Here is a 27,066-nt window from a genome sequence, read left to right on the forward strand (position 1 = left end):
CTGCATCGGCAGGCGGACTCCCAACCACTGCGCCACCAGGGAAGCCCAGTAACTCATCTTTTGATTCATTGGCCTGCCATGCAGCGGGCAGTAGGAGCTTGGATTTGGTAACAGTATGTTAAAAGCATAGTTTACATTGCTTCGTAAAGAACCAGTGTGATGGTTGTCACTAGCCTACTGCCTTATGCAAGGCTGGTTTAGAGACCAGAGGAAAGTCATACTAGAAATACCCGTACCCTTTTATGTTAGTAAAATCAAGTTTAAAACTGGATTGGAAGTTTGGAAAATGTGGAAGAACTCAAAAGCTGGACGAGACTCACCACCTGGGCTACAGCACACTCCCTGAATTAAGTAGGGGAAATAGTGTGTGTTTTCAGTATGATTTACTATAACACTCCGTCCCTGCTCACCACCAACAGGTGAGTCCCGTAAATAATTTTTTTTAATTGAGGTGTAATTGACATATTACATGAAATGTTATGAGTAAGATATTGGAGATTGTAATGCAAAGCTGCCGTTCATGATTTTTGTGTATAGTGAGTTGGCTGTAGTATTTTACTATTGTCTGTTTAAAAAAAGAAAACTTATATCCCCTTTCAACTTTATTGTATTTAATTGGTACAAATTGTGTGTATGTGTTTTAGAATACAGACTAAGTCTGATTTTTTTAAAAAAATCTACTCTCAGCAACTTTCAAGTTTGCAACAATATGATTAATTACAGTCACCATGCTGATTATATGTTATATATATATATGTATATCCCCATGACATATGTATATATATAATCTCCCCATGACTTAGTTATTTTATAACTGAAAGTTTGTGCCTTTTGTCCCTCTTGGAGCATTTTGCCCCCATCCCACCCCTCCCCTCTGGCCACCACCAATCTGTTCTCTGTATGAGCTCTGTTGTTTGGTTTTGTTTTGAGGTTCCATATGTAAGTAAGATCGTAGGGTATTTGTCTTTCTCTGACTTATTTAACTTAGTGTAATGCTCTCAAGGTCCATCCATGTTGTTGCAAATGGTAGGGTTTCATTTTTTATGGCTGAGTAATACTCCATTGTACATATATACTACATTATCTTTTTAAATTCATCCATTGATAGACACTTCGGTTGTTTCCGTATCTTGGCTATGGTAAATTATACTGCAATGAATATGGGAGTGCATACATCTTTTTGAGTTACTGTATTCATTTTCTTTGGATAAATACCCAGAAGTGGAATTACTGGATCACATGGTGGTTCTATTTTTAACTCTTGGAGGAACTTCCATATTGTTCCCCACAGTGGCTGCACCAATTTACATTCCCACCAACAGTGCAAGAGGGTTCCCTTTTCTCCACATTTTCACCAACACTTGTGTGGGTGAGAGGGTATTTCATTGTGTCTTTGATTTCCATTTCCCTGATGATTAGTGATGTTGAGCATCTTTTCATGTACCTGTTGCCCATCTTGTGTGTCTTCTTTGGAAAAATGTCTATTCAGATCTTCTGCCCATTTTTTAATCAGATTGTTTGTGGGTTTTATTTGCTATTGAGTTGTATGAGTTCTTTTAATATATTTTGGATTTTAACCCCCTATCAAACATGATTTGCAAGTATGTTTTCCCATTTAGTAGGCCGCCTCTTCATTTTGTTGATGGTTTCCTTTGCTGTGCAGAAGCTTTTTAGTTTAGTGTAGTCTCACTTGTTTGTTTTTGCTCCTGTTACCTTTCCTTTTGGTGTCAGATCTGAAAACTCATCGCCAAGACTGATGACAAGGAGTTTACCACCTACGTTTTCTTCTTGGAGCTTTATGGTTTTAGGTCTTACATTCAAGTCTTTAATCCATTTGGGGTTGATTTTTGTGTATGGTGTAAGATAGTCGTCCAGTTTTACTCTTTTGAATGTGGCTGTCCTGTTTTCCCAGCACTGTTTATTGAAGAGATAGTCCTTTTTTCACTGTATGTTCTTCGCTCTTTGTTGTATGTTAATTGACCATATAAGCATGGATTATTTTTGGGCTTTGTATTCTGTTCCAATGATCAGTGTGTTTGTTTTCATGCCAATAACATACTGTTTTTTTATTACTATAACTTCATAATGTAGTTTGAAATCAGGGAGCATGATGCCTCCAGCATTGTTCTTCTTTCTCAAGATTGTTGTGGCTATTTGGGGTCTTTGTGGTTCCATACAAATTTTAGGATTGTTCTATTTCTCTGAAAAATACCATTGGAATTTTGATAGGGATTGCACTGAATTTGTAGATTGCTTTGGGTAGTATGGACACTTAAACAATATTAATTCTAATACATAAGCACAGAATAGCTTTGCATTTATTTGCATTTTCTTCAGTTTCATTTATTAATGTCTTACAGTTTTAGTGTACAGATCTTTCACTGCCTTGGTTAAATTTATTCCTAGGTATTTTATTCTTTTTGATGCAATTGTAGATGGGATTGTTTTCTTAATTTCTCTTTTTGATAGTTCATTATTAGTGTATAGAAATGCAATAGGTTTTTGTATATTGATTTTGTATTCTGCAACTTACTGAGTTCGTTTTTTAGTTGTAACGGTTTTTTGGTAAATAAACTTGACTTGCAACCACCGTAGAAATGGCTCTTAACAAGTTTTCCCCCTAAAGAGTGAGGACTTCAAATGGAAATGCAGAATATAGAAACATCCTCAAAGTGAGACATATATTTTAAAAATAATTACAAGTAATACAAGAATGCAGGCTCGTTTATTTTCTAAAGCCTATTAAGTGAGAAGTAAATGTTTTCTTTCACTCCTCTCCTTCCAAAAGCCTTTAGTTAATTCATCAAATAATTTGGAGTACCTGCTATGTGCCAGATACAGTTCTAGGTGCTGGAGATGCAGCAGTGAAAAAAAAAAAAGGATCTATGCTCTCATGGAGCTTACTTGGTAGCGAGGAGACAGATAGTAAGCAAATAAACAAATTATATGACGTGATGTCAGGCAGTGGTGATGTTATAAAAAAATAATAAAGCTAGGTCAGTGAACAGAGATGGAAAGGATGATGCTCTTTTAGAATGGGTAATCAGAGAAGGATTCAGAGGAAATGATATCTAGGGAACCTCAGTGAAGTGAGGGAATAAGTCATATGAAAGCATATGAGTATCTGTTAAGGCAAATAAAGAGCAAATGCAGAGTCCCAGAGATAAGATGCTTGGAGTGATCAAGGAGTAGCACGGGGAACGTGTGGGCCAGAGGGTGGTGAGAAAAGGGGAGAGAGAAAGGACATGAGACTGGGGAGCAGACTGGGGCCAAATTAGGCACAAGTGTAGTCAACCTCGCCTTCACAGTAAAACAAACTGGAGGCTTTCAAAAATCCTGACGCCAGATTTCTACTTCAAAAACTTTGTTGAGACAGTTTTTTTAGTGGAGAGATATATTATGTTCAAGACTTGAATGTTTCACTATCATTAAGAAATCTGTTCTCCACTGTTTGATCTATAGATCCGGTGCCTTCTAAATCATAATTCCAATAAGATGCTTATAGAATTTGACAAGCTGATCGTGAAGTGTATATGGAAATGCAAAGGATCTAAAAGAAATAGAAAAAAATATGTATGTGTAGGTGTGTGTGTGTGTGTGTGTGTGTGTATATATACAGACATACGCACAAACACACACATAGACCAACAGAGAAAGAATGGCCAAGCAAATGGCACCAAATGTTAACAGTGGTTGAATTTAGGTAGTTAGAAGGTAGTAGGATATATTTTTAAGGTATGGTTCAGAAGATTTGCAGATGGATTGGATGTGGAATGTGAGAGAAAGCAAAGAGTCAATGATGATTCTGCCATTTAGGGTCTGAGCAGCTAGCTAGGTGACCAAAATGTGCTGTGAAGTGTGCAAATTTGGTGGGTGGTCAGTTTTGGACTTGTTAAGTTCAAAATGCCAAATTAGATATACAAGTGAAAATGCTGAAAAGGCAGTTAGTATACAACTCTGGATTCAGGGGAGAAATAACACTATAGATATACACTTGGAGCTTATTAAAACCGTGAACCTGGTGAGATCACCTTAGAGCTGTAATGTTGACATTTTTTTCTGGGGTGCTCCCTAAAATAATTTTGGAAAACTGTGTGCTCCATCACACATTATTAAACTGATACCTAGGAATTTTCATCGTAAATTTAAATTGTTAAAATTATGTAATTTATGGTATATTATAAACATGGACATGTTAGAAGATTACATTTGGATTCTTGGAACCTAAATATCATAGAGATTTGAAAACAAAAATCTTTAATTAAAAAAATGGAATAAACCCTAACAGTCAGAAATATTATATAGTTCCCCTTCTTCTTGAACAAAAATATATTCTATTTCCTCAACAGAATTTTATCCTAATGTAATATATTTTTAATCTTGAGAAGTGCTTTATTGATTATCCTATCATATTCCCTACCAGAAATATTGTTATAAATTGAGATAGTTTTTAAAAATATCCTGTAATCTTAAAGCTTTATGTATTAAGAAAAAAACGTTATGGAATGAGTTATCGTTGCGATTATTATCAGTAGAAAATTGACTAAGACACTTCTGTTAGAACTTTTCAACATGTCTCATATGTCTCTTAAATTTTATTATAGTCAGTTATATATTGCCCTCCTTTTTAATGGTTCCTAGACCATTTTTCCTCCCCACAGCCCTGTGAAACTGTTGAAAGCTCTGCTCAGCATCTCAACATCCTTTCAGCTACATATTTCTGCTCACCTTCTAGGCCTTTGGACTGCCACCTTCAAAATGTAGGTTCCTTGAGGGTATAAGTGGGCTCACCGCTCTGGCTTTCCCTTCCCTTCAGGATGTAAGCCTGGCAAGTGTTCATATTTTGTCATCTTTTCATCATATTCTGTCAGCTTTAACAATTGTTCTTGGTAGTAGGGTGGGTCAGAAATAAGTTAGACTACTTTGGAACCTTTCTTGGTAATTTTTAACAATGGTAATATCAACCACCTTCAAGGGAGATAGCTGTCCTGCTACAAAACACCTAATTGTGAGGCACGGAACAGATGAACAAGGTGAATACCATTTCCTGACAAGATATTAAAATTTATTTTAGGGCTTCCCTGGTGGCACAGTGGTTGAGAATCTGCCTGCTAATGCAGGGGACATGGGTTCGAGCCCTGGTCTAGGAGGATCACACATGCCGCGGAGCAACTAGGCCCGTGAGCCACAACTGCTGAGCCTCCGCGTCTGGAGCCTGTGCTCCGCAACAAGAGAGGCCCGCGCACGGCAATGAAGAGTGGCCCCCGCTTGCCACAACTAGAGAAAGCCCTCGCACAGAAACAAAGACCCAACACAGCAAAAATAAATAATTAATAAGCTACCCCCAACATCTAAAAATAAATTTTTATTTTAAAGATATAGTATTTGCAGCAATGTGCAATGGCACCAAGTTTTAGAAAGAGAATAGTGGAACAGAACAGAGAACCAGAAACATTTCTACTCATAGAAGGAAAGCCAATATATGACAGAGGTGGCATTGCTGATTAGTGCAGACTGGATGAATTATGAATAAGTTGTGTTGGGACAATGGGTCATTCATGTGGAAAAAGATAAAATTGGATATTCTAAAAATTTTTTCATAGAAGAATAAAGACCTAAATGTGAAAACAAAATATTAAAAAGAAAATAAAGGAGGATATCATTATGATCTCAGTGTAGAAAAAGATTTCTTAATTAGGATACAAATAGCACAGACCATAAAGGAAAAGATTAGTAATTATAACCTTTCACAAAAATGAAAGGCTTGTGGGCATTAAAAGTCATAATAAAGGGACTTCCCTGGTGGTGCAGTGGTTAAGAATCCACCTGCCAATGCAGGGGACATGGGTTCGATCCCTGGTCCGGGAAGATCCCACATGCCACGGAGCAACTAAGCCTGTGCGCCACAACTACTGAGACTGAGCGACACAACTACTGAGTCCATGTGACACAACTGCTGAAGCCTGCGCACCTATAGCCCATGCTCTGCAACAAGAGAAGCCACTGCAATGAGAAGCCTGCGCACCACAATGAAGAGTAGCGCCTGCTCGCCGCAACTAGAGAAAGCCCACGTGCAGCAACAAAGACCCAACACAGCCAAAAATAAAAATTAATTAATTTTTAAAAAGTCAAAATAAAATGAAAAGAAAAAACAGGGACTATAAGCAATTTGAAATGTATATTATTGAAGAAGAATTAGAATCCTGAACACATGATGAATTTCTACTAATCAGTAAAAAAGAGAGAAACATCAACAGAAAGTGGGCAAAATATGTGAATAGGTACATCACAGAAAAAGAAACACAGATGGTCAATAAACACAGGAAACGATGTGCTCATTCTAACTTATAATTGTGAAACGTGAATTACAAATATAACTAGATACCATTTTACATCAGCAGAATGTCCAAAGTACACCCCATCAATCATAAAATCACAGATGGAGAGGATAAACCAAAATTCTTATTCTGATATGATATATGCAATATACACAACTCCACTTATGAAGTATCCTCACCAAAAACCAATTTGATTTTGAATCTGATTAAGTTTCATGATTTAAATATCATTCTGCGTGAAATAGGAGGGATGTAGGAATATGTTGGATGACATCATAGCCATGTGTTGGGAAAGGTCATCAGAAAGACGTGACCCCAGGTTTGGCCTTCAAGCTGGACCCGGGCATTCAGCGGCTGCTCACTCCCTCCCTGTCCTTGAAATGTGCCCTCTGCTTGCCTTCCCCAATCTAGAAGCTGCCCAGGGACACAGCCTGGAGACAGTCATGCAATGTTGAGACCACATGGACTGTGTACATGACCAAGCCCAGTTAAACTTCTGGGTAAACTTGTAAGATTTGGTGGGTGGGTACGGAAATCTACTTGTCTTACAGCCTTCGATGTAAGTTTCTTTGCTTATTGAACCTGCTGCCCACCAGTCTGGAGCGGTCTGCCTCTTTGGTTTCTCCCTTCCCTGCTTGTGGTGGCGGTGGTGCTGGGGTAAGGTGGTGATTTCACGTTTCACCCAGGAAGCTCCCTGGGAGGCTGCAAACCAACAGCGGAAGAGTGAGCCAGGAGACCAAAGAAATGGGCTGTAGGAAAGAGGGATCCACAGGGGGAGATCTCAGGTGGGCCCTCCACCTCTCCGTGGGCAGGCGTGGCCGATGTGTGGGATGCCTGTGGGGCAATGCATGAGTACGGGGGCGCCCTGAGAACGCCGGCTGCTGCCATGCGCTGTTTAAGGAACTGTGCAGAGTGCTCTGTGACAAAGAAGGGAAACTTGTGGCTGCCACAGGGGGCTGACCTCTACTGGGGGCAGTTCAGGCTGGCATCGATGCCCAACTAGAGGCTGAAATGAAAGTTGAAACGTTAAAGGAAGAGCTGAGGTACGGAAGGATGTGCAGTATCCACTGCTCTCTAGCTCTGGGCTGACACACAGGGTGGGAGAGCAGGTTGGTAAGTTTAGAGACCTGAGCTTGTGACAAAACCTGGTTAGGATACCAAGAGGTGGAGTTTCTAGGAAGAAGAAGAAAAAGAGGAGGATGTTGAAGTGATTGATGAGAAAAGAACAAAAAGCCTCTTGCCATCTGACTCCTAATACAAAGGGAAGCTTTAAATAACAATTACCCCAAAGCCTAGGAGAAAACTTACATTTGTTCTCTGTCCCTTGTGGTTGTAAATCTTACTGTGTTTTTAAAACGTAAACACCCCAGGAGTTAAACAAAACATTGCCCATAGATACTAAAAAAAAGGGGGTGGGTGAATGGATGGAGGGCTTTTTCATAAAAGTTCTCTTGCCAAAATCGATTTGTAAAAGAACTAAGGTTTGTTTTGCTTTTTTTGTTTTACAAAGCTAGTAGAAATAATAAGGATGAAAAAAAATCAGTGTATATAAAAAGTAGAATGTGTGTTTCTGGTAAAAGAAGGGTGAGATGCACTTCTGGTAAAGAAAATAAAATGTGTTTTGTTTTGTTTTTAGATAAAAAATGTTGCACAACGTAAAAGCTGAGAATTATGCTTTATTGGAGGACATTAGTGAGGAACTGTTGCAAAGAGGTAAGGGAGGAGCCTAAATATAGGAGTTTTTGCAACAAACAAACAAACCAAAACAAACACACAAAAACTATGTAGTCAAACCTCAAAAGATTACTGCTAATCACAAAAACAGACATCTCAAGTTAATGATTTTAGTGCTTTTCTATGTATGGGAAGATGCAAGCGTCTGGGTTCACTGAAACTTTTCCACTGATATGCACTTAACTATCTAGGGCCAGTATCCTGTTTTTTCCATTCTGAATTCCCCTCAGGGTGCACCATCAGGGGTGACTGTGGTAGCTGATGGACTGATGGTGGGGAACATTTGTTGTTTACTGGAATGTCAGACATCTTTTTGTCCACAGATATAAAGGACATGTTTTAAATTAAAAAGATAATAATTTTGTCCTAAAATAAAATTATTATTTCAAAATTTAAAAAGATAAAACCTAATGAGATATAAAAAGTTACAAAATGTTTATGGAAATCACAAAAGATTTGTAAAATCACAAGTTTTGTAAAAATCAAAAGATTTGTGAAGGAAAAACCTTTAAAAATTTATTTGTGGTCAAGCTAAGATTAAACTAAATTATTTAAATTTAAGAAAAAATTAATGTCAAAAGTACATGGTACAAAATTAAAATTTGGTTTTCTCTCTGTTAAAAGAATAAATTTTTCTTAGATTATTACTCTGCTTTTTAAAAAATTGTGAACAAAGGTTTTTCTTTACCTTTAATATAGTCTGCCCAGAATACAAAGATTTTGTGTTTAAAAAATTTTTATCAGCTCTTTAACCATGGCTATTTTAAAGTCTTTTATCATTTACAGACAGTTATTGTTTTACTGTGATGCTTTTACAAAGGTGTTTCTACAAAGGTGCTTCACCTTCAAAGAGATTTATAAAAAAAAAAAAAAGCTCCAACAAGTACACATTTCTGATGACTAAGATCAACTTGCCTTCACGTGGGAAAGACAATAATAAACCTTTCAAGTGCTTCCCCCAGGTTACCTACACAGGTTACACATATATCATGGGATGGTAACCCAAGACCTGTCCCTGGTCTCCTTCCTCACATTAGTAAAACGGGCCAGTTACATTAATGATATAATATTAACACGTGAAGACTTGCCTCTGTTGCAGGACACTTTGTAGGTTTTGCTGAAACATGTGGGAAAAAAAGAAAAAACAAAAGATGGACAGTGAACCCGGGGAAAATTAAAGCTCCAGACACCATATAAGGTTCTGAAAGTCATTTGGTCAGATAAGATGCAAGTTATCCCCAACACGGTTTTTGGTAAAATACAAGACTATACAACTCCTAAAAATGTAAAAGAATATAAGCCTTTGTAGGGGGTTGGGGTTTTAGAGAACTTTTATTCCCCGCTTGCCACAATGCCTCCAACCCTTATGCCACCTGGTAAAAAAAAAGGACATGTGTGCAACTGGGGGTCAGAGCAGTAAGCCACCTTTAAAAAATAAAATATACTAGTAAAACAGATTAAAGCTCTGGACATCTCCCAAGCAGGACTACATTTGAGTTAGATGTGTCTGTGAATCCACAAGGTCTGGGTCAGATACTATGACAGAGATGACAAAAGAGGAAAATGTCCCTAAGATTTTGGTCCCAACTCTGAAATGGGACAGAACCCCAACCTAGAATCCTATAACCAGTAAAAATATGGAATGAAGGAGAAATCAAGACATGCTCAGATGAAAAACTAAGAGAATTTGTCGTTGGTAGATGTATCCTAAAAGAATGGGTAAAGGAAGTTCTCTAAACAGAAATCAAATGATCAACATTGGAGTATCAGGAGGGAAGAAAGAATGTGGTAAGAAAAATTATGGATAAATACAGTAGGTTTTGCTTCTCTTCTTGAATGTTCTAAATTATGTTTGACAGTTAAAGCAAAAGTTATAACATTGTTTAATGTGGTTCTAAATGTATGTAGAGGAAGTACTTAAGACAATTATGTTATAAATGGTGAAGGGTAAAGAAATGTAAAGGGAAATAAAGCAAACCTAAATGTGTATGCACCAAACAAAAGAGGTGCTCAATATATAAAGCAAAAACTGATAGAACTGAAAGAAGAAATAGACAAATGCACAATTTTAGCTGAACACTTCAACAATTGATAGAACAACTAGACAGAAAAGCAGCAAGCATATAGAAGACCTCAACAACACCATGAATCAATGGGATCTAATCAACATTTATAAATTACTCCATTCAACAATAGAATGCATTCTTTTCAAGTGTACATGGAACATATACCAAGATAGACCATATCCTGAGCCATAAAACAAACCTCAATAAATTTAAAAAGAATTGAAATCATACAGAGTATGTTATCTGCCTACAATGGAATCAGACTAGAAATTAATAACTGGAAGAATAATAGGAAATTTTCCAGACATGTGGAAAGTAAATAATATATTTATAAATAATCAATGTAGTCCCAAGGGAAATCAATGCATACATTGAACTGAATGAAAATTAAAAATACAACATCTCAAAATTTGTGGGACACAGCTAATGCAGTGCTGAGAGAAAAATTTATGGCATTAAATGCAAATACATCAGGAAGGAGGAAAAGTACCAATAATCTAAGCTTCTGACTCAAGAACCAAGAGAAAGAAGAGCAAAATCAACCGCAAGCAAGCAGAAGGGAGGAATAATAAAGATAGGGACAGAAATCATTGAAATTGAAAACAGGAAAACAATAGAGAAAATCAGTGAAACAAAGAGCTGGTGCTTTGCAAAGATTAATTGACAAACTTGTAGAGACCGACAAATTTAAAAAGAGAAAAGACATAAATTTCCAATATCAGGAATGGAACAGGGGATATCACTAAAAATATCAAATGGATAATGAGGGAATACTATGAACAAATTTACACACATACATCTGACAATTGTGATGAAATGAAACAATCCCTTGAAAAACACAAACTACCACGATTTCCTGGATATGAAACAGTAAAAAGTGAGCCATGCAAATGCCTGGGGAATGACCATTCTAAGCATATGAACAAGCAAATCCAAAGGGGCTGAGTTTGGGCAGGCTTGGTGTGTCTGAGAAACAGCAAGGGGGCAGTGTGGGTGGAAAGCAGTGAGTGAGCTGGAGAATACTGGGAAAGAAAATTGGAGAAGTAGCCAAAAGCCAGATCGTATAAGACCTTATAGTTCGTGACTTTATTTTACATGGCTGTTTTTGAGTGGAATATGGACATGATCTGATTTGTGATTTGAAAGGATCACTCTGGCTGTCATGTGGAGGCAAGTGTGAAAGCAGGGAGCTGTTGGGAAGGTATTATAGTAGTCAAGATGACATGATGTTGACCATCTTTTCATATGCTGATCTGCCATCTATATATTTTCCTTGGTGACGTGTCCAGGTCTTTTGCCCATTTTTTAATTGGGTTGTTTGCTTTCTTATTGTTGAGTGTTAAGAGTTCTTTGTATATTTTGGATAACCGGACTCTATCATATATAACTTTGGCAAATATTTTTTCCTAGTCTGGACTTGTCTCATTCTCTTGACCTTTATTATCTTTAATGTCCATGGGGCCGGTAGTAATGGCCCCTTTTTTATTTCTGATATTAGTAATTTGTGTCTTCTCGCTTTTTTACTGGTTAGCCTAGGTAAGGGTTTGTCAATTTTATCGATCTTTTCAAAGAACCAACTTTTGGTTTCATTGATTTTCTATCAATACCCTGCTTTCAGTTTCATTGATTTCTGCTCTAATTTTTATTATTCCTTCTCTTCTGCTTACTTTGAATTTAATTTGCTCCCCTTTCTTTAGTTTCCTACAGTGGAAGCTTAGCATATTGATTTTAGATGTTTTCTTTTCTAACATTCAATGATATAATTCAGTGTTACAATTTTCCCTCTAAGCTCTGCTTCCACTGCATCCCACAAATTTTGATAGGTTATATTTTCATTTTCATTTGGTTCGAAATATTTTGATTTCTCTGGAGAGTTTTTCTTTGACCCATGTGTTATTTAGAAGTGTGTCGTTTAATCTTCAAATATCTGGGGATGTTCCAAAATATTGCCAAGTATTTTAGAATATTTCTGTTACTGATTTAATTGGTTTAATTCTACTGTGGTCTAATACCATATTTTGTATGATGTCTATTCTTTGAAATATGTTAAGGTGTGTTTTGTGGCCCCGTTACATACCTGTCTTTTGATGTACATACGTATGCATGTTTTCTAGGCATGTACCTTGGAGTAAGATTATTTGACTCTAGTAAATACTGATAGACAAGTTTTCCAAAGTGGCTGTAACAATTACACCCCCACTAAGAGTGCACAAGAGTTCCATGTGTTTCACAGCTTTGCCTTTGCTCTGTATTATCAGTTTTAAAATCTGTAGCCATTTTGGTGGGTGTGTAAGCAGTATATCATTGTTGTGTTAAGTTGCATTTCCCTGAATGGTTAACGAAGTTAAGCATCTTTTCACGTACTCATTGGCTATTTCGATTCCTCTTTGGTGCAGTGCTGTGTGTCTTTGGTCCCTTTCCTCCCCCTTTCTGTTAGATTGTGTTTTCCTTATTGCACTGTAGATGTTCTTGCTTTATTCTGAATATGAATTCTTTGTTTGATAAATCGATTGCAGATTTCTTCACCTACTCCCTGGATTGTTTCCAATTCTTTTAATAGTGTCTTTTGATGAACAGTATTTCTTACTTTCAATGACATCCAGTTTATCAGTCTTTCCCTTTGTGTTTGGTGTTTTCTAGAAGTTGATATCGTTACTATCAACCTGCTTGTACAGAGAAGTTAATTGAGGTGCTTGGCACTGGAGCTCTCAGGACCTGGAGGAGAGTGAGGCAGGCCTCTGGCAGCAATCACTGTCAGGTTCCTGCAAGCGTGCCCAACATGTGCATGACTCTGAGGGTCAATCCCTCCTCAAATGTTGATCCCTAGACGCCTCACCTCAGTCCTGGCCCTCCCAAGGTCTTGAAAGACCTCCCTAGGTTTATCACTTCCTGTCTAGACTAGGCCAAAATAATTTTAATTGGGTTCTCTGAGTTTGGAATTCAGTAGCTAAAAGTCAGTAAAATAGAGCTAAATGATCCTGCTCAGGCTACCAAACACTGGCAGCTGATTAAAGGTACCCAGGCCTCTGATTTGCTTAAAAGGTTCTCAATTTTCCTGAATAGGTGACTTTGAAGGAGCTCCACTCTTAGAGTTTGAGAAGCAGAAGAAAGAGGGTCTCAGGAGCCTCCCAAGAACTTGAGAGGGTTGCGCGCCCCGGACTGGCAAGTGAGGGGCGGGGGTGTGTTTCTCCAGAACCGAGGCGCCGCAGGCTTTTAAATGGGGCATCCATGAAAACCCGGATCCAGGATCGCTGGGCCTGGACGCGCCGAGGGTTATCCCCTTTCCCAAATCTCCTCTCCGAGTCTTCGCCTGAACTCCGGCCGGGCGCAAACTGAAAGTGAAAAACCGCGGGGCTGCAGCCGGCCGTGGGAGCCTACTTCTCCGTGACGAGGTGAGTGTGAACCTCTGGGTCTTTCCTGGCTTGAGCAGTGGCTTGGTGGGAGCAGAGTCTCGGTGCCGAGAAACGAAAAGAGACTTGGCCGACGCGCGCGGGAGCTGGGACGCTGCCCACCGGACTCACAGCCGTAGGAAACCTCTTTGTGCCCAGACGGGAGTGTGTGTCGAGGAAGGCGGAGTAGTATGCTGAGAAAGAATCCAAGTCTGCTTTGGGAAACCCTGGGCAGTGCTTTCCAGGGACACTGCCTGAGATGCAAACCCATCTGGCTGCTGAAAAGCACAGGTGGGAGGCGGGTGATGAGCAGGGGCCTCGGCGGGAGCCCCGGGAAGCGCGCGGGTTCCCGTCGCCTCCACCCCTACCCCCCTCCCAAGGAAGGTTTTCCTGTACCTCCCCCTCTGCCACGATCTTCCCAGCCCCACCAATTCCAGAACCTAACTCCGCCTCTGTGCTTTGTGAACGGCTTCCTTCTTCCCCGTGTCTTGACTGAGAATCACTTGTTGCTAATTTTGTGTGCTGAAGTAGGAGCGATTCTGGCTGTCGAGCTGTAGAGAGCATTGCGTATTTAACGGAGAAGATGCTCCGCGACAGTCCCCGGCACTGAAGGCTTTGCTTATCATATGCAAGCCATTTCTTAAGTATTTTTGCACCTGATTAGCGCCCTCAGAACTCAGCTAGTGTAATGTATAAAAAGAACATTGGTGTGATTTTAAGACATTTTGGGGAGATCCTTTAACGCTTCTTTAATATACAGCAAATGCCACGCAAAATAACTGTTTTGCTCCAGCAGGCCCCAACTGTCACAGCGCCCTGCGTTAGTCGGGTAGAGTAGTATGCATGTCGTGACTTGGATTGTTCATGTCATTTGAGGGCTGCTTGTAATTTTGAATCTGGCAAGTTGGTCTTCAGGACCTCAATCTCCTTATACATCCTTCCTTCTCTGAAGATGAGACACCCTAGAAGCTCATGACCACTGGTGGGCTTATTAGTGATGTCACTCTACAACTAGGGCATTGTTTCTCCTGCCTGGTCCACGTGGTCTCCCAAGGGGGACTCTTAAGTGGGTCCTGGCTACTATCTGCATTGAATAAGCGGTCCAGGTATTTGCACAATAAAGGGGCAGAGCCACCAATCTAGCCTCAATGTTAGAACTTTCCCCCTCTCCTGCCTGTAAGCCAGAGGCAATGTCCTAGCATCCGAGGATCATGTAGGTCTGCCCCATTTTTGAAATTGCTGTCCTGACTCTTCATTTGCTGCCTTCCTGCTAGATGGCAGTGTGTAACAGTGAATTTAAATATACAGTCTCAGCTGTTACTGTTCTATGGCTCTTCTTAAATTCTTCAACTAAAAAAAAAAAGTAGATTTCAAGTTTTATCTTAAAACAACCTTTTTGAAAAAAATTCACACTAGGGTTAAAGTTAGGAAATAAAGAAAATGAACGTATTGTTTGGACAAACAATGATGTGATTCATATATGTGTAATTATTGCTCAGTTTGCAGACATTTCCAACCCATATTTAAATGCTCTCTAAATTTGGAATGTAGAGTTGATTTCAGTAAGAAGTCTAGTACCTAATTCAATTACCAGCATTCTATGATAAACATTTGTAACAGGGTTCTTGACCATAAGTTTTTAAACATTAAAAAAGAATGTTTATCTTTATTTACAGTATTTTTCAGATATTGAGAATAAAATTTGAGTTTTCAGAAGTTAATGTTGAATTACTCAAAAGGAGAATAAAGATCAAGTAATCCTAAAACTTGTCATATAGAAATATTTCTTGTTTTATATATTTCCAGAAATCTTTAGTTTGTGATGACTCAGATTGTCTTGATCACTGTCTCTTTACTTGATTAATTTTTCTTCTATGTGGTGCTCTTGGGCACTATTCATGAGATCAGAGAGTTTAGTTTTGGGATGCAACCTCAGAAGATCATCTGGTCCAGCCCTTCGTCTTTAGGCATCTGAAGTATTAGCCAGATTTTGTCATTGTTAATCGGTCCCTCACTCATGATTACATGAATGATCAAAGAGGTGAGGGCCTTTAATTCACAACCTTTTGCCAGGAAGGAAAATTGTTACTGAGTAACCAGTAAGCCCTTGTTGGAGAAAGAACAGTTACAAAGAACACCTTCCAAGGAAAAAGACGAGAAAGAAAGAGTTGTGTTCTCGAGGTGCTGGTTCAGCTCTTAGTGTGACACAGAGTTTTCCCAGTCTTGGACCCTCTCCTCCATTTAAAAAACCTATTTTTTTGGAATGCTTTTATTTGAGTCTTTTTATTTAGTTGTCTGTCTGGGTTTGTTTTTATCTAGTTTCTACATTAAGTAGACCCACTAAGTGAGATTGTATAAATACTGTACAATTTGAGTGCTTCAGTATGTGTCTGGAATTTAAGAATGGCATCACCTTCAGTTCTGCAATAGAAAAGTAAAGGTGCTCGTGCTGCAACTTCCTTCCCCCAGTTAATCACCCCTGTTAATCACCAGTCTTGATTCATGAGGCTGTCAGTATCCCTTTCTCTCTCATTATTCTCTTTGTTTCTCCTGCAATGTGTGCTTGGCCAAGAGGATCACCTTCCCAGATAGAAATCTGCAAGCCAGAGCACTCTACTTAAAAATAAATACTCAGCAAAATCTGAAGTCTATTAAAAAAGGTTGAGGAACACATTAACACAAATAAATGTTAATAAAGAAAACTGGATGAAAGTGGAAACTGTGGAACCATCACACCATGCTCATCAGGCCAAAGGACAGTCTTCTGATAATTAACAACATTGGTCAACTTTTTTTTTTTGTTTACATTAGTCAACTTTTTAATGTTCGACAGTTTTATATGTACCCAATAAAGCAGCTTTAAAGAGTTTCCTAAAACCCCCCAGCGTTCTCTCCACTGCTATGATAGAAAGAAGCACAAGGTATGGATCTAGATCTCCTGACTTGGTACTAGGGAGGAGTAACCCTTCCCAAAGCAGGTAGCCTTGAACGTCCAGGAGAATAGCTATGGTAGTGAAAGAGGTATGGGTGTTGTAGGTAGGGACCAGAGCACAGAACAGGGAGCTGTATCCCAGGAACAGCCAGAACAAAGGGTATGTGTGGTAGAAGCTAGAGAAGTAGGGCGGGGTCCAGGGAGTCTTGTTTTCTAAACTGATGAATTTGGTCTTTATCTTGAACTCTTTGGGAAGCCATTGATGGATTTTAATCAGAGGAGAGATATCCAGTCTACATTCCAACAACATCTCTACAGCTGAATGGAGGATGCTAGTGGGTCAGACTGGTAGAAATCCCAGTTATCAAGCTTTTGAAGTCATCAAGTAGGAATGGATGAGGAGTGTCCGTGAGGACAAGTAGAATTGAAGAGAGTTAGTTAAAAATTGCCTGGAGAGTTGTCCGGAGGCCCTTAGACCTTCGCATCTGCCTGCCTTGTCATCAGCCTTTCCCAGGACAGCACCCCACTTAAAGGGACGCTCTGAGGATTTACCCGCCATAAAATGAAAACAGGTTGGGAGAGTCAACTTATTTGAAAATGGCACTTTGGTGTGAATAATTTGTTTGGTGATTAGATACATTCCTTTGAAAGGCTCTCCCTGATATACCCTTAAACTCAGTTAAGACAGTCGCTCATTAACCCAAATGACTCACCAATCACTAGAGAAGAGATGATCCAAGGAGGCTTCCCAGAGCTCCCCGGTGTGTGTCACCTAGGGTTGGCTTCTCATTTTACACTCAGAGACACAGGGCGGAAGTCTTCTTAGTCCCATTTCTGAGACCCTTAACCTGCACCTTGGGCCGGCCCTGTGTGGCTGACGTTTGAAGCTGGTATCCTCAGGCTGCTAATTCACTTTAAGATGTTCAGTCTCTCTTCTGTCCATTTTAATTCAAAGTAAAGTGGACAACGCTGAAATTATTTTGGAGTGAAAGTGTTGCTGGTTTTGATGGAATAGCATTTGCAGGAGTGTGAGATGGTCACGCTCAGCTCCAGACCCCTCTCTGGGCGGCAGATGGCCGGCCCCAGGCCGTGCACACAGCCATACCATGCATTTCAGGGCTCAGTGCTTGGGTCAAGAGGGTCGGTTAGTAAGTCCATTTCAGATGTTATCTGCATGGTTGTCTGAACAAACACACACTACTCCAGCCTGGGAAGGACTGTTCTGGGGCACTCTCTTGGAGGACTCTGAGATTCACCCTGGGGGCAACGATGAAACAGAAGGGAGCTTTCTTCTTGGGGACCCATTGGAGTCCCATTGTATTGGAGCTTGTTGGCCTTCACGGTGCTCTCTGCAAGCCCATCTGTCCCACCAGCCGGGGAACTGCTTACTTGATGAAAAACTCCCAGGTAATTAATGCCATAGGTATATTCGGTTGATGTGCCCCAAGGCCTGGTTGATTGCTGCCTGCTCTAAATCATAATACCATCTATACTAGCTGATTCTATTCTTTAGTGGTGGGTATTTACCCACAGCTCAGTCCTTGAGACCACACTATGTACTTCTGGTTTGGGGAATATAACCTAAATTGAGATTCTTTGGATGGAAGGGAATTTGTAACCTTAAATTCTTCTGTCATAATTTGTACAGCCATGTAAAGACTTAAAAAGGCCCGAGGACAGATCTGAGCCATGTACTAGCTGTAAAAATATCCCAAACTGTGTCCTCACACACTCTCTCCATCTTTTGTTTTCCTTTATTCCTGATTCTTTTGTACTCTTAACAAGCTGTCACTATTTTCCCCTTCTCTTTCTTTTCCACTGATCTTGGAGTCAGGTGACCTGATTTCTAGACCCACGTCATCTTTAAAAACTATGATCGTGGGTAAATCACTTAAACTTACCAAGGATCTGTTTCCTTATTTGTGGGAACCGAGAATAATAATAATGGCCGTACCTACATTACAAAGTGGTTAATGGATAAGATTGAGCAGAGTGTTATATTGAAAAATCTTTTGAAAATGATTTAGCTTTATATCCATTTAAAGTGGTAATATTATTTCATTACCTAATCTGGGTTACATTAATTGTAGTTATAATAAATTGCTTTTGCATATAAAACAAAAAATAGATAACCTTTCTGTTATAAAAGGGAAAGAAATAATGAATTAACATTTATTCTTTACTGTGAAGAAACTGGGGCTTAGAAAGATTTAGCAACTTGTCCAAATGTATATTACATATAAATAACAGCTAGGATTGGTGCCCAAATGTGCTAGCTCCCCATTTTATGTGATTAATAGCTACTAGCATCTACTGAGTAGAAGGAAAGGCGCTTTTCAGGTTCTTTTGGACTTTTGATACTTTTTTCCCTGGTACATCATCTGACAGAGAGCTTTTGTACACAGGTTTTTTTCTGTGATTTAGGCGGATAAGCTGTGAGTGTTAGTATTATCTGGTGGGAATTTTATAGCCTTTGTGTTAACAAAATATAAAAAGAATGTGTGGGACTTCCCTGGTGGCGCAGTGGTTGAGAGTCCGCCTGCCGATGCAGGGGACATGGGTTCGTGCCCCAGTCTGGGAGGATCCCACATGCCGCGGAGCGGCTGGGCCCATGAGCCATGGCCGCTGAGCCTGCGCCTCCGGAGCCTCTGCTCCGCAGCGGGAGAGGGCACGACGGTGAGAGGCCCGTGTACCACAAAAAAAAAAATGTATGAACTTCGGAGTCTGACTAGTTTCTGGTTGTATTACTCACCAAAGTTACAGTCTTGGGCAAGTTACCTTACTTCCTTCAAATTCAGTTTTCTTACCCTTAAAAATGAGGCTAAAAATTGCTACTTCATGAGTTGTTGGGAGAACTGAATGAGCTCATGCATGTTGAGTACTTAAGAAAGGACGTAATAGGTCACTCAGCAAATATTCGTGATCTCCTTTTCTTTGGCAAAGTATTTCCTCCTTGTGAAGTTCCAGTTGATCTGTCAGTATCATACTTTATATGAATTCAACTTCATTTTCCACTTAAAGCTATGATAAAAATTATAATAATATTTAAACATGAGGATAGCAAACATTTCTTGGCTGTTTATTATGTGTCAGGCTCTGAAATAAGTGTTTTGCCAGTTTTATCTCATAGAATTCTCACAGTCACTCTCTGATTAGGCACCTTATTTTCTACATTTTGGGAATTGAATCAAGGAGAGGCTGGGGAGTTGAGGTTTGAATCCTGGCAGGCTGACTCTAGAGCCCGTTCTCTTAGGCGCTGTGGATTGTGAGACTTCCGTGGATGAAAGAAGAAAACTGCGCTTTTGGCTGTTTCTGAGACCAAGAGTTATTTTGTTTCTGAGGAGAAGAAATAGCCTAGACTTAAAAGTTAATTAAGGTAGATGCATGAGAGGGGAGCATACCTTTAAGGCCAAGGCATTTAGCCAGAATTCTACATCTTTTTTATATTTCTCATTGTATCTTCAATTCTGTATCTGAGAGGTGTACAGGCAGATCTTAGGATCAACCCTTGGAGCACTCCCTTCCTCTGGAATGTTGATCCTTGCTTTCCTCTGAACTCCACAGGGTCATTTGCTCAAGACATTTGACCTCAGAGAACCCCGGGAATAAGAGGCATTCTATGGGACTATTTAGTGCATTTAAAAAACTTTTGGAAAAGATCATCCATTTCAGATGGATGGAAATCTTATTTCAAGATGTCCAGAGAACCGTACTGCCCATATAACCCACTGCTTTAGTGCACTTGCCATAAAAGATTAAAGAAATAAATCAGTAATCTGAATTCCTTATGTTGTAGCTGAAGTTGTTTTCCTTGGGGGGAACTGGGGTCAGTTGATCATTTTCCATTTCTAATCAATGCCTGAAACTTTGATTTGTTTGTTCCCTAATTTTTACAGGAGTGGGTGGACAGTCCTGGTTGTTTCTGCTCCACTTCTCTGCTCTTTTGAAACTTAGATAGAAGGAAATGACTACATGTCAATGACTTTTGGAATTCAAGTCTGATGGCAGGGAAAATTAAGTGGAAGCATCATTTTAGTCTCGGGACCTGATTGTCGATCTCTCACTCTCCTGTAATGGACTTTCTGACCTTGGGCAAGTCACTTCACCTCTCTGGTCCTGGTTTCCTCATCTGTGAGTGAGGTATTAGGTCTAAATGATCTCAAAGGCTCCTTTTAGTTTTAAAGCTTTGGGTTTCTACATGGTAACCCTGCAAGACTACATTTATGAAATCTTCTGCACTATGGCTAAAACATTGCTCATTTGTTACAGATTTTTTTTGATGCCTTCTGGTTTAAAGAAACTCCAGCTGCTCTGATGATCGCTTAAGAAGACTGCATGCTGTTCCTTTTCAATGCCAAGCCAGGCCCACTCAGAACCTCAGTTCTCAGTCCTCCATGGAGACCAGGTCCCAGCAGGAATGGCAGTGGAGGAAATTGGCACCCAGATGGTTCCTCCACGTGAAGTTGTCTTGGGCTGCGGGCAGACTCGAGAACACCTGGTAACCAGGCTAGCCCTCTGTCAGTCACCCAGGGCAGGGCAGCATGGTGCGGATTCAGAGGAGGAAGCTTCTGGCATCTTGCCTGTGCATCACAGCCACTGTCTTTCTGCTCGTCACACTCCAGGTACCAAGAATTTGGGTTGTGCAGGGTTGATTCCTGGGCCTTTGCCACCACCCCATTCTCTCCAAGTACTTTACTTTTTGCATCATCTCTCAGGATCAGGATTTTCTATGTAAGCAAGGAAAATACTTTCTTTTTTAACAGACGAAACTGAGGTTCAGTGAGCGGATGTGTCAGGTTTAGTGAGTGGATGTGTCAGGTAGAAAGAAAATCAGTGGGTTAGGGGATCAGTTTGTGACTCTTGCAGGGTACTGGTTTTACAGTAACAGAAGGTAGAGTTCTGTCTGTCTTACTGGGTCAGAATTGGATGGCTTCCTCCAAGTCATGATCCCTTCTGAAAGATACCATTCGTTTTTGATTTGTTTTGTTTTGTTTTCTTATTTTGGCCCTGCTGTGTGGCTTGCAGGATCTTAGTTTTCTGACCAGGGATTGAACCCCCGCCCTTGGCAGCAAAAACACAGAGTCCTAAACACTGGACCGCCAGGAAACTCCCTTCTGTTTTTTTAAAAATAATTTTAATTAATTAATTATTTTGGCTGTGTTGGGTCTTCGTTGCTATGTGCGGGCTTATCTCTCTAGTTGCGGCGAGCGGGGGCTACTCTTCATTGCGGTGTACGGGCTTCTCATTGCGGTGGCTTCTCTCATTGCGGAGCACGGGCTCTAGGTGCACGGGCTTCAGTAGTTGCAGCACGTGGGCTCAGCAGTTGTGGTGCGCGGGCTCAGTAGTTGGGGTGCACGGGCCCAGCCGCTCCGCGGCATGTGGGATCCTCCCAGACTGGGGCACGAACCCATGTCCCCTGCATCGGCAGGCGGACTCTCAACCACTGCGCCACCAGGGAAGTCCCCGAAAGATGCCATTCTTGAAGAAGTAGTGACTATTCTGAGGACAAGCTAGTTGTTCTGCAGAACACACACGTCTGCATTAATAGATTTGTCTGTAGTGGGGTGAGTGACCTGAAACGTTTCCTGAGTCCCCCCATTTATTTCATTTAGTTGGTTATTCTCAACTTCATCTGCTGATTTCAAAGTAAAATAAAAGTTTCACAGTGATATTAAAAGTAGAAATACAAGTTGAGATATTTTAGCACCCACTCAAGGACCAGCTGTCCATTTCAAAATCCAAAAGGACTTTTAAAGATTATTTGTGGATGTGAGTATTTCAGACATGGAGCTGAAGGAGACAGAAGTGTTCTCTGGGCATGTTATTCTGGAGGGCTTCCCTTCTCCTCGCTTAGGACTGAATGAGCTTATGCTTATAAAAGGACTTCGGCAGATAGTACTGCCCTGTACTTCCACCACCTTCCACTGCCAGGTTGGGATTCTGGCTCCCTGCTTGTCTGTCTTGGAGGTGGGTATCCAGGACCTGCTTGAACTGGAGGGGCAGAAGTTTTCTGCTTTAGAAATCTCTCTCCTTAAAGCAATCCCTATTATTCGATGTTTTTTTTTTATTAAAAAAAAATTTTTAGGCCACGCCCTGTGGCGTGTAGGATCTTAGTTCCCCAACCAGGGAACAAACCCGTGCCCCCTGCATTGGGAGCGTGGGGTCTTAGCCACTGGACCGCCAGGGAGGTCCCAGTCCCTATTATTTGGATATGACCTTATACCTCACATAGCAGACTTTGATCAGAAATGTGGAGCAAAATTTGTTTTTGAAGTTATAAACATGGCTTTCTAAACGTGTTTCTTTCAAGTTCCTGGTTGTATATTTGCAGGGAAAGGTTGGGTGAAAAAGAGTGTTTGTAGCTACAAGTCAACTCCATTCCATCAAGGTACTGGGGAATAGCCACATTATTACGTTATCATAAAGAGGCTTAGAAAGCTATTGGCAAGGGCTTTTAGTTTTCAGTGATGGTCTTACTGTTCTAATGATGACTTTGGTGTCACAAGTGATCTGTGCTTTTTTTTTAAAAAAAAAATAGAATTCTCTCTTCCGTTTGGAATACTATGTGGCGTTTGCTGAGTGGCTCTTAATAGCTTTTTTGGCCTTGAATCCCTCAGAGAATCCAGTGAACGTTATAGACCCTCCCCAGGGAGTTACAGACTCTGTATCACCTCAGTGGGCAGGGGCCCTTTTCTGACGCTAAAGGTAACAAATACATAAAGAAGGCACCACCACTGGCTGCTGAGAGTGGGGTCTGCGGGCCACACAGGTAGTGTCCTCTGTTGACAAGTGGGCCAGTTAATACGTGAAAATATGCCTTCTTTTACCGGCTTTATTTATTGTATAGTGTGACTACTAATGTTTTGTTATATATGAAACGGACCAGCCCCTACTTTATACTGCTCCCTCTAACATATTTCTGTAATGCCATGTCAGTATCAAACCTTAAAGTTTGATGAAAAGGCAGCACTTTTGGAGAACTACTGCCCCTCTGATTTCACTCAGTCCACCCTGCCCTTCAGATTACTGTGATTGATGACGTAGCTCTCCAGGACCCAGACTCTCTTGAAATAAATTTAAAAACAAGGTTTTAAGTGAGAAGGAGCCCAGTACCTATGCCGTCTCTATGCCATAGTGGATATTATTGGAAATATAAAATCCATGTTATGATTCCTTTAATTGTACTAAAAAGAAACCAATTGGCAATTTATAACTTATTTCCCCCAGAGTGTAATCCCCAGCAATAGCCAGAGAATAACCCTGACTCTCACAGGTTTCATTAAGAGACACAACCACTTCTGGATTCTGTATTTGCCTATGAAATGGAGGAGACATGTATCTGTTATGTGTTCAGTGGAATGAAGCATCCTTGTTGGTAGATATTTTGGAGGCTATGTCCCTACCCTAATCCCTGGAAACTGTGATATGTTACTTTACTTGGCAAAAGGGACTTTGTAAATAGATGGGATTATAGTGACACACCTTGAGGTGAGGAGATAACCCTGAATTATCTGTGCAGGCCCAGTGTAATCACATGAGTCCTTAAAAGAGAAGACTCTCCCCTGGCTGTGTTCAGAGAGAGGCGCGATAACAGAAGGGTCAGAGACCTGCAACGTTGCTGGTTTTGAAGATGGAGGAAGGGGGCCGTGAGCCAAGAACTGTGGGTGCCTCTAAAAGAAAAGCAAGAAAACGAATTCCCCACCAGAGTTTCCTGAAAAATGGCATAGCCCTGCCAACACCTTGATTTTAGCCCAGTGAGACCATTTCAGACTTCTGACCTCCAGAATCGTACGATAATAAATTTGCATCATTTTAAGTTGCTCAGTTTGTGATAATTTGTTATGGTAGCAATAGAAAACTAATAAGAAGCTAAATCATCAAGATGAATGGGAGATGTACAGAAGGAAATTAAACAGTCTGACACTGGTAATAATCGTCATCTCTTTTAGGTAGTGGTTGAGCTGGGAAAATTTGAAAGGAAGAAGTTTAAAAATTCTAATTTGAACGACGGACATGCACAAATGGAAGAAGAGCCTATACATCTCCATCCATTCCTTAAGAGAGAAGGACTGACCCTGAATAGGAAAAAAACATTGGCAGCTGATAGCTACCCCATCATGCTCTGGTGGTCCCCACTGACTGGGGAAACTGGAAGGCTAGGCCAGTGCGGGGCAGACACTTGTTTCTTCACCATCAACCGGACCTACCTCCATCATCACAGGACCAAAGCCTTCCTCTTCTATGGTAAGTAGGGCTTTTGCCTTTCTCCCTTAGCTTGCTGACATCCTACTTCAACGCTGAGTTACTGCCTTTCTCCCAAGGAAGAGATGGTGGGCTCCCCTTGAAAGCACTTGACACGCCCGATTTCCTCTGCACTTGCTCTGTGGAAGGCCTGAGCATTGAGCAAATACAATAAATCAGTGAGCTGGACCAACAGAGGGGTGGTTGGCTGGGCCACTTGGTATTTATGGGGGAGAAGACCTAGTTGTTTTCACCTTTTCACAGTTGGGTGTTGTGCTTACTGAATTTGTTATTTAGGAATTGGCTATTGATTATACTGCTGATATCAATTCAGAATGTCATCTGTGATAATGGCCAGGAGATTTTGATGACCATAACAGATGTTTAATTGGACATAAGCTCAGCACAGTATGATTTCATTACTCAGAAATAAAAATAAAAAGATTGTTCAACATCAGCTTTCAAGAGCAAGTTGGTATTCATCACTTCCCGAGGCTGATTATATGTCATGCTGGCATTGAAGGGCAGCCAGACCCAGCCAGTTGGAGGTAGCAAGATGCCAACAGCTGTTAGAAAGATGGAGCTCCTGGGTGCTGAGTGATAGGGGCACGGGGGAATACAGATTAGCAAGCTCGACCAAAGATAGGCAAGGTTAATCACTAAAGTTAGGAAGTCAGTGAAAGGACATCTGCTTTAGAGTGTGGTATGAATGTGTGTGTGTGTGTGTGTGTGTGTGTGTGTGTGTGTGTGTAGTGCTGGCTTTGGAGTGGCAGGACTGAGACTGGGCTGTAGGGCTGAGTCATCCTCAGTGATCTGCCCAACAACAACTTAAATAAAGCAGAAAATGGGCTCGGCAGGAATCAGGTGGTGTATGTGCCCCACAGTTGGTCAGGGCTGCAGAGCAATGGGCACTCATGCCTGGTAGAGGTGAGGAGGCAGGGAATTCCAGGCACTTACGCATCCAGATGTGGTGGAGTCCAGAGCCTCCAAAGGCCTGCAGGTGTCCCCATGCACTTGCTTTCCTCCTCTGCTCTTAGAGGGGAATCAGTGTAGGTCTGAGGAGTGAGGGCTGTTTGTACAGGGCCAGGCTGGTGGCTGATTTTTTCTGAGGGGCAAACAACCATGTGAATAGTGTCAGATGCTTATTTTGAGCATCACTTGATTTCAGGTCCCACTGAAGGTGTAATGTAACATATGGGATTGCATCCTGATACCTTTTTCTAAAATCCAAAGAATTCTGAATTCTGAAACACATAAATCTCTGAGAGTTTGGATAAGGGACTATAATCCTCTAGGGGTGTTTTGAGATGAAGCAACATTAAATGTATGAGTTTAATTTCCCAAATTTTACGAGGAGCCCCTAGACATACTTCAGTTAGACACAAAAATATATAGATAATGTGATGGGTACTTATGTACTTACTACATAGCTTAAGAAGTAAAATATTACAAGTAAAATTGAAAGCCTCTATGAGCCCCTCACTGACCCCATCCTGTTTCCTTCCTCCTACCTGGAGGGAATCATGATCCTGAAGTTGGTGTGTGTGTGTGTCTGTGTGTGTGTTTAAACAACATATAATATTTTTTTGTATGTTTTAAAAATTACGTAAATAGTATGATATGTTAACTTTCTCTCTCTGTAACTTACTTTTTCTCTTACATGGTTTTTGAGGTTTGTTAATGTTGGATCCTTATAGCTCCAGTTCACCCATTTTACTGTTGTATAGAATTCCATTGTATTTATATATCACACTTCATTTAACCATTTTCCTATTGTTGGACATTTAGGTTGTTTTAAAAAAACTTTCTTATGACAAAAAATGCTACAGTAAACGATCCATGTACATGTGTGAGCTTTCATGAGGATTCATACCTAGCAGTGGAATTATTTGTTATGAATTTCCAGACCAATATCCAGAGTGGTTGTATCACAGTCACTATCATTTAAATGTTTAAAACTTTTTTTTTCCCACATTGTATAAACCCTTAGATTCTCTTTATTCACTGGTCCATTTCTACAACAAATACAACTAAAACACTATATAATAAAATTATTTACAACATTTCCAAATGAGAAGATTCCTTTTGCCCCACTACTGCTATTCAGACACAGTACTTCCACAGCACCATACATTATTAGATCTAAAAATGCTCACCCTGTACTCTAGGCTGCTTAGGAAATGTGAAAACTAATAACATAATCACATTAGCTCCTCTCAATACATGGCAACAGAATAGAAACCTTGAACTTCATCTTGCAACACCAAAAGGGTTCAACAACTCTGCTTTCCCCATTGCACTTTATGAAACAGGTTGCAGGGACCAGGAAAAGGACCACATTATTAAAATGGATTTTAAACAGTCAC

The 27,066-nt window shown here is 40.4% G+C and overlaps 1 protein-coding gene across 4 annotated transcripts in view; it reads left to right on the forward strand.

Moving 5' to 3' along the window:
• The first annotated feature begins 299 nt into the window (after positions 1–299).
• POFUT3 (protein O-fucosyltransferase 3) overlaps positions 300–27,066 on the forward strand; it is a 101,317-nt gene continuing 74,550 nt past the window's right edge. For 2 of the 4 annotated variants that reach the window (XM_024765150.1, XM_024765147.1), the window contains exons 1-3: positions 13,479–13,530; positions 20,729–21,081; positions 24,409–24,703. In XM_024765150.1, coding sequence (XP_024620918.1) covers positions 21,001–21,081; positions 24,409–24,703 — 376 coding nt within the window. In that variant the 5' untranslated portion in view covers positions 13,479–13,530; positions 20,729–21,000. Of the gene's footprint in view, positions 420–13,465; positions 13,531–20,728; positions 21,082–24,408; positions 24,704–27,066 lie in introns of those variants that run through there. The other 2 variants (XM_024765148.1, XM_024765149.1) reach the window with 2 other exon arrangements.

The sequence above is a fragment of the Neophocaena asiaeorientalis genome, unplaced genomic scaffold, assembly GCF_003031525.2.
Source record: "Neophocaena asiaeorientalis asiaeorientalis breed wild unplaced genomic scaffold, Neophocaena_asiaeorientalis_V1.1 scaffold14, whole genome shotgun sequence".
NCBI classification, from domain to species: domain Eukaryota; kingdom Metazoa; phylum Chordata; class Mammalia; order Artiodactyla; family Phocoenidae; genus Neophocaena; species Neophocaena asiaeorientalis.